The sequence below is a fragment of the Maylandia zebra genome, linkage group LG20, assembly GCF_041146795.1.
Source record: "Maylandia zebra isolate NMK-2024a linkage group LG20, Mzebra_GT3a, whole genome shotgun sequence".
NCBI lineage: Eukaryota > Metazoa > Chordata > Actinopteri > Cichliformes > Cichlidae > Maylandia > Maylandia zebra.
Window position 1 is genome coordinate 32,981,719 of NC_135186.1, and position 11,244 is coordinate 32,992,962.

Genomic DNA, 11,244 nt, shown 5'->3' on the forward strand with positions numbered 1-11,244 from the left:
TAAGCCTAATCTTAAAAGTAGAGATAGTGTCAATTTCCCGAATCCAAACTGAAAGCTGCAGTATGCAGTACTGTCAGTACTCTAGCTGCAGGATTTTCGAGTAGCTGAAAGCTTTTCAGGGAATTTTTAGGACATCTTGATAATAATGAATTACAGTAGTTCAGCCTATCTATCCGGTCTGACAGCGACCCTACGATGTCAGACTTAAAGACCGGATTGGTCAGAACTTAGTGGGCGGGGTTCTGAGCAAAGATAAGTAAAAGAGCTCTCACTTTGATGGTTTTTCGGGTACACAAACCGTGTGTGTGTGTGTGTGTGTGTGTGTGTGTGTGTGTGTGTGTGTGTGTGTGTGTGTGTGTGTGTGTGTCTGTCTTAATGTAGGCTCTACCAAGTGTTTGTAGCTGTTATGTTACAAACATTTCATATTACAAGCGCAGAATAAAGCATAAAGTGCAAACTGTAAATAGCTGCTCACATTATTATTATCAGTCGGTGAGGACGTAAAGAACGTTTTACACCTTTTTAAATCTCATATTAAAGACGCGGTATCGGTCACAGTAAATCAGTAAAGTAACAGTAAAGAGCTCAGCTCGTCTTCATCCATCACAGCCTTCAGGTTTTCTTTGGAAAAAACAAAAATGATGTTCTTTACCAAAAGAAAAGTGAGTGAGACTTTGACATTGACACTGTATGACAAGGTAATTGGGAAAGTGAGCTCTTTTACGTACTTAGGTGTTGTGTTTGATTCGAGACTGACATGGTGGGAGCATATTGATTGGATTGAAACCAAATGCTAAAAAGTTATTAATGTTATGAGGTGTGTAGCTGGGAGGGGTTGGGGAGCAAGCTCTTCTGCTTTGAAAAGACTTTACCTGGCATTAATTAGGTCGGTCTTTGATTATGGGTGTGTGGCATATGGTTCAGCAGCTCCTTCTGCGTTGAGACGTTTGGATGTTCTGCAATCGGAAGCCCTTATAGTGTGCTGTGAAGCTTTTAAGACGTCTCCAGTCGGTGCCCTACAGGTGGAGATGGGAGAAATGCCCCTAGATCTTAGGAGGAAGCAAGTGTCGGTGAATTACTGGGTTCATCTTGGTGGTCATGGTGATGCACATCCCACAAAGGAGGTACTTTTGGAATGCTGGGAGTATGGAAGAAGTCAGAAGGCTCATTTTGGAAAGGTGGGGAATCAGTGGGCTAAGGAGTGTCAGGTGTATGAACTTAAAATATGTCCTGCAGTAGTGTTCTCTGTGGTTCCCCCATGGTTATTGGAGACTCCTCCTGTGGACTGGTACTTGCTGGATCTGAAGAGAACATTGAAAGGCAGAGTCGATCTTGTTTCAGCATTTCATTTTCACAGCTTGACTGAATACCCTGAGTGTATTCATGTGTTCACGGATGGTGCTAAAAGTCCAGTTACTGGAAGTACAGGGTTTGGAAACAGTTCCGTCAAAAAATATTGGAATACACAGAATACACTTCGGATGGACTGGCAGTATACACGGTTGAAATGGTAGCAATTTTGGTAGCATTGAAATGGGTAGAGTGTTCGAAAATCAGGCAGGTGGTAGTATGTTCTGACTCGGCAGCTGTTCTTTCAAGTCTACAGTCGTTTTGTTCGAAGACAAGGCAGGGCATGCTGTATACTATTCTGGAGACTATAAGCAGGATAAGGTGTTGTGGTGGCAATATTCACTTTCTTTGGGTGCCAGCTCATGTAGGGATCAGTGGAAATGAAAAGGTGGATAGGTTGGCGAAAAGATCATTGACTAAAAGTAGGACTGAGATGGAACTTACAAGCAGTGGATCTGAAGCGAAAGGTGTTGTTTGGAGGCAGGTTGTTCAGGAGTGGCAGAAGCGGTGGGATTCAGGGAGTACGGGCAGGCAATTGTATCATCTTAAGGAGGTGGCAGTGAGTAGGTTGTATAGGGGTAATAGGAGAGATGAGGCGGTCATTACCAGGCTTAGACTGGGACATTGTGCATTAAATAAAACGCTACAGATGATAGGAGAACATGAGACGGGGCTTTGTGGAGTGTGCCAGGAGGAGGTGGAGACAGTAGAGCATGTAATACTACGGTGCAAGGGTTATGATGTGGAGAGGTCAGTTCTGCAGAATAGGTTGACGGAGCGGGGAATTGGGGAATTTAATCTGAAGAGTGTGTTGGAGGGTAGTAGGGCACAGGTGAGGGAACTGGTGGGGTTTCTGAAGGCTATAGGTGTTTATGAAAGAGTGTAGGGTTTTTTTTTTTAGTGTTTTTTTTTATACAGCTTGTGAACTCACTGTCTGACCCATACTCCGGAACAGTAGGAGGCGGTAATGCTCCTTTACGTTGGTTGCCAACCGCCGTTAAACACAAAGAAGAAGAAGAAGAAGATCCATCACAGCCTCTCTCGTACACACACGATCTTTGGTATGACGTCAGCCGAGTCGGATCTACGATGGCGAACATTCGGTGTGTGAAGGTGAGCAGCAGAATAAACATGAAACACCTCCGCGCTGCCTCGCCGTTTTCTTTTCCTCTGAGGAAATATGACGCTAGACTTTCACCCTGCTTCGGTTTCGATTTGTGCGAGTTTTTCTGGTTCTTTCGGCGTGCACGCTCTCTTTGTAGTCCATAAGTTTGAGTGCTCGGCTAGCATACTTGCAGGTTAGCAAACATGCTGATAGCTCCCCCTTCAGCCCTCCCGGCTGACCTCCGGCTGTCAGTTAGATGGACACAGGACACACGAGGGCTTTTAAACATGGCAGCTTAAATTAATTAATTAAATTAATAATGCTGTATTTATATTTCAGTTAATAAAAACCGGTCACTGAGATGAATCTGAAGAGTAAATGAAGGTGCGCGCATGTGTGCTGCTTAGCCCCCTTTTTTTGTTAACTTTGCAAAAACAAATAAGACAAATAAGATCATTTAGAAGAAGGTGTTTAAAAATTTTTTCCCCCCAGTATTTTACGCATCAGGTTTTTTCAGGCTCAAGTCTGGTCTCTGGAGACTGTCTGCCAACAAAAGCACAATGAGTCTGTGTCACCTTACATCACGGAAGCCTGGGAAGTTTCTTATAATCTCCGGATATTTGATACAAACAGTCTTATGTTATGCTGGAGTGTATAAAACCCTGGTTAAACATCCTGTGATTTTCTTTCATGGGGGAAACAAAAGCCTCTTTGGTGGGTGACAAAATGTTCATATGCAGGGAAACCTGTGGCATTATGATGTAATGGGTCTCCTGATGTAGACTGAATGACTGATCCCAGCAAACGCTGAGAAAACACTGACTGCATCTCCCATATAAAGACACGATCTAGACGTTTACATGTAGAATAATGGTTCATATGCCTCCTATACAATGGAAGGAATGTAGTTCATATTATTGCAGCAAAGACCTTAATTCATGTCTCTTTTTTCTTTAATTAAAACATTTGAATGACAGCTAAATTTCCTATGAAATGTCTGTGATCAGACAGTCAGAAGTTATGTATGTTGTTTATGTTCTTTATGGCAACTGGCTACTTTATATTCAATGTTTCTGCCATAAAGGTTTCATTCCTTTAACATGTTTTCAGTCGCCGTTTTGTTAAATTTAAGTAACAATGCCATTTGCTTAGATGTCGGTAAAGATTATGTTTTGGGTTAAAATGCTCCTCATTCCACAGCAGCAGCTTACACATACGGCGGGAAGGTCAAAGTTCAAGGTACAGGGTTACGAAGAAATGGTGCCAAAGTTTGTCTAGTTCATTCAACTAGCAGTTTTTTCCACTCCAACAGTATTTTTAGGGAAATTGTGGCATGCAATTATTTCGAATTAAAGCTTTCTTTCAATGCAGTGTGGATGTTGCAGTATTATACTATTTCTGAAAGGCCTTTATTGGAGTATTGATCTGATTACTATTGAATTTCAATCATTGAAAATAGGGCTGCCACAAGCGATTATTTTGATAGTCGACTAGTCACCGATTATTTTTGCGATTAGTCGACTAATCAGATCATCATCCATTGGACGTAAAACTACAGCTTATTGCACCAGCAGCATCTGCTCTTATATAACTATCATTAGCTTACAGCTTGAAGTGTTTGTGCTAACTAAAAATAAAGACAAGATGGTAGTTTATTAAATTTTAATGAAATTTGCAGATTGTTTCGGTGAAGTTTAATAAACTCCTTGCTTTCTAAAATATAACAGGACACCGGAGTATATTCTCCAGCGTCTCACACTTCTGATAATCAGCTGTCTGCTTGACAGTTTTAGCTGTGCAAAAACTATAACTTTAATCTCAGCCAAACCGATTTACTCAGAAACAAATAAAGTACTAAAGAAAGCCAAACAATAACATTTTTAAGTTATCTAAGTGACTTATATATATGTTTAACCTGACTAGCGAAAGACGGCGGTGGGTTTGAAAACGATTTGCCGGGAGTCCGGTGTTCTCACGGCTCTAGTTAGCCTTGCCCCCGCCTAGCTATCGAGCTAGTGGGTAACAGATGTCTCCGAAAACGTCGGAGCGCTTTTGAAAATATGTGGTGTCTTGATAAACTGAGCAGATATTTGAGGTTTACACAGCTACATTCTCGCCTGAAAATATGTTAAAGGTTTATTTTGTGACCCAGAAAGAATAATAAGAGTAAAGTTAAAACTAACTAGCTGCCGCCATTGTTGACAACTGCGCTGGGCTGCGCTATGAATTCTGGGACACAGCTTCTTCTTCGGGGTTTAACGGCAGCTGGCATCCTTGTACATGCAGTGCTGCCATCTTCTGTTTCAGTCCGTTATTACACTCTTAAATCCTACTACTCATTCCTGCGGCCTTTGTGATCTTACAAAGCTTCAAACGATGCGTCGACTATTAAATTAGTCGTCGACGATTTTAATAGTCGACATAATCGTGACTAGTCGACTAATCGTGGCAGCCCTAATTGAAAACCACAGCAGAGAGATATTGAATAGGATTCATTGGTAGTCACCTTAAAGACACAGGACAAGATTTTAAAAGTATTTTAAATTCAATGAAGCAGCTTTAACATCAAATATGTTTGACTAACCAAAAACAAATCCCATCACAATTTCATGAAGTGTACCTAATATAATCCATTACTGAGGAATTAACGTTGAACAGATAAAACATGCAGTGTCTTTTTGAAAGGAACCCAGTGATGTTCTGATCTGTCCTTTCACTCGTCTTTCTTATTGACCTGCGACTTTCTTTCCCCTTTTCTTCTGCCCCCTCCTCTTGTCCCGGTGGGCGTCCCTCTTTACGTGTGTTTTGAGCAGGGTATGGTCGGCCTGGTAACAGGCGGTGCCTCCGGTTTGGGGCGGGCCACCGTGGAGCGTCTGGTGCAGAGCGGAGCGTCTGCTGTGATCGTGGACCTGCCCTCCTCTGACGGACAGGCTGTGGCAGCCAGTCTGGGAAACCGCTGTGCCTTTGCTCCTGCAGATGTGAGTCCAAAATTCAACCGACGCGAGACTGCATATTTTGGAAACATTAACAGAGAAAGTCACATTTGTAAACACTCCTATCTGTGCGAGCTGTGCGGGGCATAGAGTTTACATGAATCGAATAGAACAAAATGGACCAAAATGCTTCTTAAGCCATGTGTGAAATGAATACTGATTGTCCTTTAGCACTAGAACCACAAAAGCGGTCATTTTGACATCCTGGCATTTAAAAAAAAATCAAGTAACTCTGTTGAATTAAAACACAATCATCTTATATTTCGTGACTTTTCCTAAAAAGGGTTTATTTTAGTGGATTTTTGGGGTGTGTGGGATTAATAAGAAAAAAAAAGTGCAACAACTTCAACCTAGAACCATCAAGGACGCCATTCTGACCCCATAGAAAAGAATGTGGCATACATTTTGACATGAAGGCAGCTAAAACCTGAGCCAGAGACCACTAGATTGATTGACAGACAGATAAATATATAGTGGGGTGAGTTGTGGAAAAATAATTTGAGCATCAAAACCAAACAGATTTCTGAGATTTGTTGAAAGAAAGTGAAAACCTTCGGAAAGGGATCAAAACAGCATGAACGAGGTTCACACCAGCATTGACACAAAGGCAAAATTACAACAGCTCCTTTATAGCCATCACGTGGATACAATCTTTGTCTGTTCAGCGTTTGGATGTGAAATTCTCACCATCGTGTAGATTCTGCATGTACCACTGGAAATGTAATACCCTGTCAGCTCAGTAGATGGCGATCACACACAGTAGATGCTGAGCCCCAGTGCATTCATGTTGTATATTTTGGCCATAATTATTCTTATTTGTCCTCTATTTTCCTGCAAACAGGGAATATAAAGAATCTTTGGTGCATTTCGAGTTCTTCTACTGGGGTTGTTATTGGCTGGAATGCTTTATAATTTGATGTGAGCAAAAGGGCTTCTTGTCCTCGTCGTTTTCCAGGTGACATCAGAGGCAGAGGTGCGGTCAGCTGTTTCCCTGGCCAAAGAGAAGTTTGGGAAGTTGGACTTGGCGGTTAACTGCGCTGGCATTGCTGTGGCTGTGAAAACATATAACTTTAAGAAGGACCTCCCTCACAGCCTGGAGGACTTCCAGCGTGTCATCAATGTAAGACGGCCGGACAGATGATCAGACGGACAGAAGAAGTAGTAATCAGAGAATCACATGTGGCTTTTATTTATTTATTTAATTTAACCTGCAGGTGAACATTGCAGGATCTTTTAATGTGATTCGCCTCGCTGCGGGCGAGATGGGGAAGAACGAACCCGACGCAGACGGACACCGAGGCTGCATCATTAACACCGCCAGCGTGGCAGCTTTCGATGGACAGGTAAGGTTAAAAAAAATACTATATATAGTATTTCTTAAGTGAGTGATAAAATAAATGAGTGATTTTGTATTTATTTATTCTTCAGGTTGGACAAGCGGCTTACTCCGCTTCTAAAGGTGGCATCGTTGGGATGACTCTTCCCATCGCACGAGACCTGGCACCCGTGGGCATCAGAGTCATCACCATAGCACCCGGTTAGTGTTCCTACTTAGCCCGTTATAGTTAACTTAGACTAAACCGAAAACTATGTGGAGAAATTAGATTTTCTGATTATTTTATCAAAAATTGACACAAAAATCAACAAAACTGTTTTTTCCTTCAGGGCTCTTCTCCACTCCTCTTCTCGCCAGTCTTCCAGAGAAGGTGCGCTCATTCCTCGCGCGCCAGGTGCCCTTCCCCTCGCGCCTGGGTGACCCCGCTGAGTTTGCTCACCTGGTCACATGCCTGGTTGAGAATCCCATGATCAACGGGGAGGTCATTAGACTGGACGGAGCCATTCGCATGCAGCCCTGAGCCGTTCTCAGCTCAGTGTTTTATCAGAATCTGCTGGCGACACAAAGATACATGAAAGATGTAGTTCGATGTGAGGAGTTTGAGAAAGCAGGAGGGCTGCGGTTTGTTTCTCGTATGGTAGCATTTTCCATTTTAAATTTTGTGTTCACTCACTGATAACTTCTAGCTACTCGTGTAGGTTTGGAGCTAAAATACACAGAAATCCATACGCAGAGAAAAAAAGTGCCCGAGTGCCTTTAAATGTGACGCCAGGTGGTCCTGAATGGGTCCGACTCTTGCTATGAATCATACGTAACATTGTGCATCTGACAGCATCTACAGTGTGAGAACAGGCTGCTGAGTTCATAGAACAAGTCTTGTATGTTTGTCTTTGTGGCTGTATTTACATTGTAAAAATCTGCACACTGTAAATATGTCTGTCAGGAATCACTGACTGTTTTATCAAAATTTTATGGGAATGTAAAAACTGACTATGGTACAATAAACATCACAAGTTTGACTAATCTGTGAGTGAAAGTGGTTAAAAATGATGGAAATTAACCTCACGTGATTGATGTTCTCCTTTTTAATCTGTAGCAAAAAACCCAAACAAATATATAACACAAATCTTATTTTTGCTTTAGTACATGAACTTTCCAGCCTCGTGAAAGCTGGAGGATAAACTATTTTAATTACTGGCACATTGGTTTTCCAGAACAAGTACAAGGGAAAAAAATCCTCAGCAAAACTCTCAAACCTCTCTAATCAGAAAATAATATTCTCAATAAAGTTACTTCCAGCTTTCTTAAATAGAAACCGACAGAGATTTTGCATTGCCATGAACTTTTTTCCCCCTTCAATTTCTATTATAAATTTTTATTTGTCTTGACATCCAGTCTGTTTGTGGGACACATCACTGAGTCATTATGTCGGTTCGGAAGAAAAACATGAGCATTCTTTGCTCTGTGTTAAGATCCTTTATCGTCTAGACAAATATACTTCTTAATAAATCTACTTTTCATCCATGGAAAGAGAAAAGTCTAAAATCTCAGTGCACGCCTGTCCATTTACTGTAATTATTATTATAATTATTACAATCTCCCCGGGATGTTTACCTGACATGCAGCTTGGTGTCACATGTGTATGTATGTATGTACACGTACATACTAGGGGTGCAACGATACACAAAATTCACGGTTCGGTTCGGTTCGATACTTTGGTGTCACGGTTTGATATTTTTTCGATACAAAAAAAAAAATGTTCATGCCTTTTTAATTTGTCATTTATTAAAATTATAAATATATATTTTAACTCAAAAGTACAGTTTTTAAATTTAATGTTGCTGAAACAACAAAGTAATAAAAAAATAAATTATCTGATTGAGGAATCCCTCATCTTTGGAACAGAGTTTATTACAGAAAAATGTCTCTTTCCAAAATAAAAGCTATACTATACGCTTCTTCTGGGCTATATTCTCAGCAGCATATTAAACATATCATAAGGAGAATCCTGTGCTAACGGCTGTCTAAATGACTCGGGTAAAGTTTGTAGCATGCTTGCTTGTTGTTTTTGTCTGCTTCCACTTGTCTTTGCACTAGGATGATGTCGGCGTAAATGTGCAGTCATATTCATTGTGTTCCCACTAGTGCTGTTAGCGTTAATCTGAAATGACGTTAACGCCACAACACGGCAAATCTCCGTTAACAAGCTACCGCGGATCGCCCGTGCGAGGGGCTGGACGGCCAACACGTTAACGAGCAAACTGCGCTAACGCACTAGTTCCCACCCATGTAATTGAGCATTGCGTGGCACATCCAACATACTGTTTTACTTTTGTCCATGACGCGCTTACCTTTAGGGTCATACGTCACATGAAAACCAAAATAGTTCCAAACGCCAGATCTGAATGAGGGTGGGGGAGGTCCAATTTGCCATGTTGCAAGGAGAGCTTAACTTCTGTCTCGCTAGCTTGCCCTGCGCATAGTGAATCTGCATTCGACTACTCCGCCTAGGCTGCACTGTCGAACGCAGATCCACTGAGCGCTCAACACAGACAGCATCGTCAGAAGGAAAGTTGATAAAATAAATTAAAAATTTTGTATTGTTCATACATATGCATACCGAACCAAAAGCACTGTATCGAACGGTTCAATATCGATACGAGTATTGTTGCACCCCTAATACATACATAAAGATTGGAGGGATGACCTGTGTTTCCTGTGTGTTAAAGATTGAGTGAAATCTCTAGAACAAACCTGGTGTCTGCTCTGGTGGCACTAATAGTGTTAAACTTTAATGTTTTTGTCAGCATATTAAGAAAAGTCTCTCAGGGTGACTGGAGATTTGAGGGCTTGTTGTTTTAATACAAGGCACTGCACGGTTTAGAAAGATCTGTACTGGGCACAGTTTACCACAGATTGAATTCAAAACCAGTGCCAAACAGAGAAATGCCCATTTTGCGATCAAAGGAGATACCCGTTCCCAGCACCTTGGCTTCGAAACATGTGGGACTAACTCCCACTCCTGTGTCTAATCCCAGACCAACTGTAGCTTTGACTGGACCAGCAGAGGCTGAAGCACTGGCTATTTCTGCTCTGGCAAAGGCTTGGGCACCAGAGGCCACAGAGGCTCCAGCTCCTGCGCTGGCATTGGGTCCTTTGGCCTCTGCGTCAAAAACACTCCATTCAGCACGGGCGTGCCCCACTCCCGCTTCAGCATACGCTCCGGCTTTGGGAAGACGCTTCCCTGGTTTGTCCTCAAACGCATCTGCAAACGTTCCAGCCCGAGCAAAGGTTTCCTCAGTAAAAGCTCTGCCAGGCCGATCAAAGGTATCGATCATCTCAAGTGCTCCAGCTGCATTAGTAGTAATGCCTCCACCTGCTCGCATAACTGCATGGGCTGTAAGTAAGGAGAAATGTAACCTGAGCTACATAGAAGACAATGTTATAGCAGTGGATATTCCTACAATATTATAGAAATGGGATTTAAAAATGTACTAAAACAAGAATTATGCTAATGATGGACTAACAAACACTGTTGTTAATGCAAAAGTGTTAAACCTCACAAATATGAAAGGCAAATATGTCCTATCACATGAAAATATCAATATTGTTTTTCTATCAATAAGTAACAATATTGTATTCTCACACGCACACACACACACACACACACACACACACACACACACACACACACACACACACACACACACACACACACACACACACAGGTGAAACCTACCTTCCATATTTTCTGCACACAGTGCCTCACTCCCTTCCTTCAATTGTCCAACTCACAAGCTCTTCTTCCTTTAAATGAAGCTACAAATAAACATAACACAAAACTCAAAAATCTTTCATCACAGAGGAATAAATAGCAGACCAGGAGGGTGGAGGCCTTGGGGGGGTTTACAAGTGACTCACAAGATTCTTTTAAACAGAATGCAAAAGTGAAACTAACAGTGGCATAGACTGTTAGTTTGTTCCAGGCTGCACTGTGAAGGCAGGATATATATAAACAGTACTTGAGGGTTTAAAAGTTCAACTTCTACCACCCCAGATATCTGTACTGTATGATACAGGTAAAGTTGTTAAATTGAGTATATTCAAGTAATACAAATCTGCTCGAGATTTTACAGTGTTCCTGTTTGTCTTCAGTTCTTGAACATCACTTAACTGTAGTGCTACATGGAAACTGAAAGTTCTTCTAGGGCTGGGCGATATGGCCTAAAATTCATATCGCGATATAATTTGAAGCATGTGCGGCAACGATATATATCACGATATATTATTTTCTTCTGTATAACGTATTTTCTACACGATAAGGCACACTTAAAATCTTTTAATTTTCTCAAAAATCGAGAGTGTGCCTTATGTATGAATTCTGGTTGTGCTTACTGACCTCGAACAGATTTTGGCGTGCAGAAATCTGTTAAAAAACGTTTTAGTACAACTTTGGTAAG

At 41.5% G+C, this 11,244-nt stretch overlaps 2 protein-coding genes across 2 annotated transcripts; one reads left to right on the forward strand and one right to left on the reverse strand.

The window, feature by feature from the left end:
* The first annotated feature begins 2,347 nt into the window (after nucleotides 1–2,347).
* hsd17b10 (hydroxysteroid (17-beta) dehydrogenase 10) lies at nucleotides 2,348–7,807 on the forward strand. Its single transcript, XM_014407417.4, has 6 exons — nucleotides 2,348–2,463; nucleotides 5,269–5,433; nucleotides 6,404–6,568; nucleotides 6,663–6,791; nucleotides 6,877–6,985; nucleotides 7,114–7,807. The coding sequence occupies exons 1-6, from the start codon at nucleotides 2,440–2,442 to the stop codon at nucleotides 7,302–7,304; spliced, it is 783 nt and encodes a 260-aa protein (XP_014262903.2). The 5' UTR covers nucleotides 2,348–2,439; the 3' UTR covers nucleotides 7,305–7,807.
* Nucleotides 7,808–9,460: 1,653 nt separating this feature from the next.
* On the reverse strand, nucleotides 9,461–10,640 carry LOC143414388 (uncharacterized). The gene is made up of 2 exons (XM_076878661.1): nucleotides 10,524–10,640; nucleotides 9,461–10,181 (listed from the first exon to the last, which is right to left on the reverse strand). Exons 1-2 carry the CDS (start codon nucleotides 10,528–10,530, stop codon nucleotides 9,691–9,693), a joined length of 498 nt encoding a protein of 165 aa, XP_076734776.1. The 5' UTR covers nucleotides 10,531–10,640; the 3' UTR covers nucleotides 9,461–9,690.
* Nucleotides 10,641–11,244: the final 604 nt, after the last annotated feature.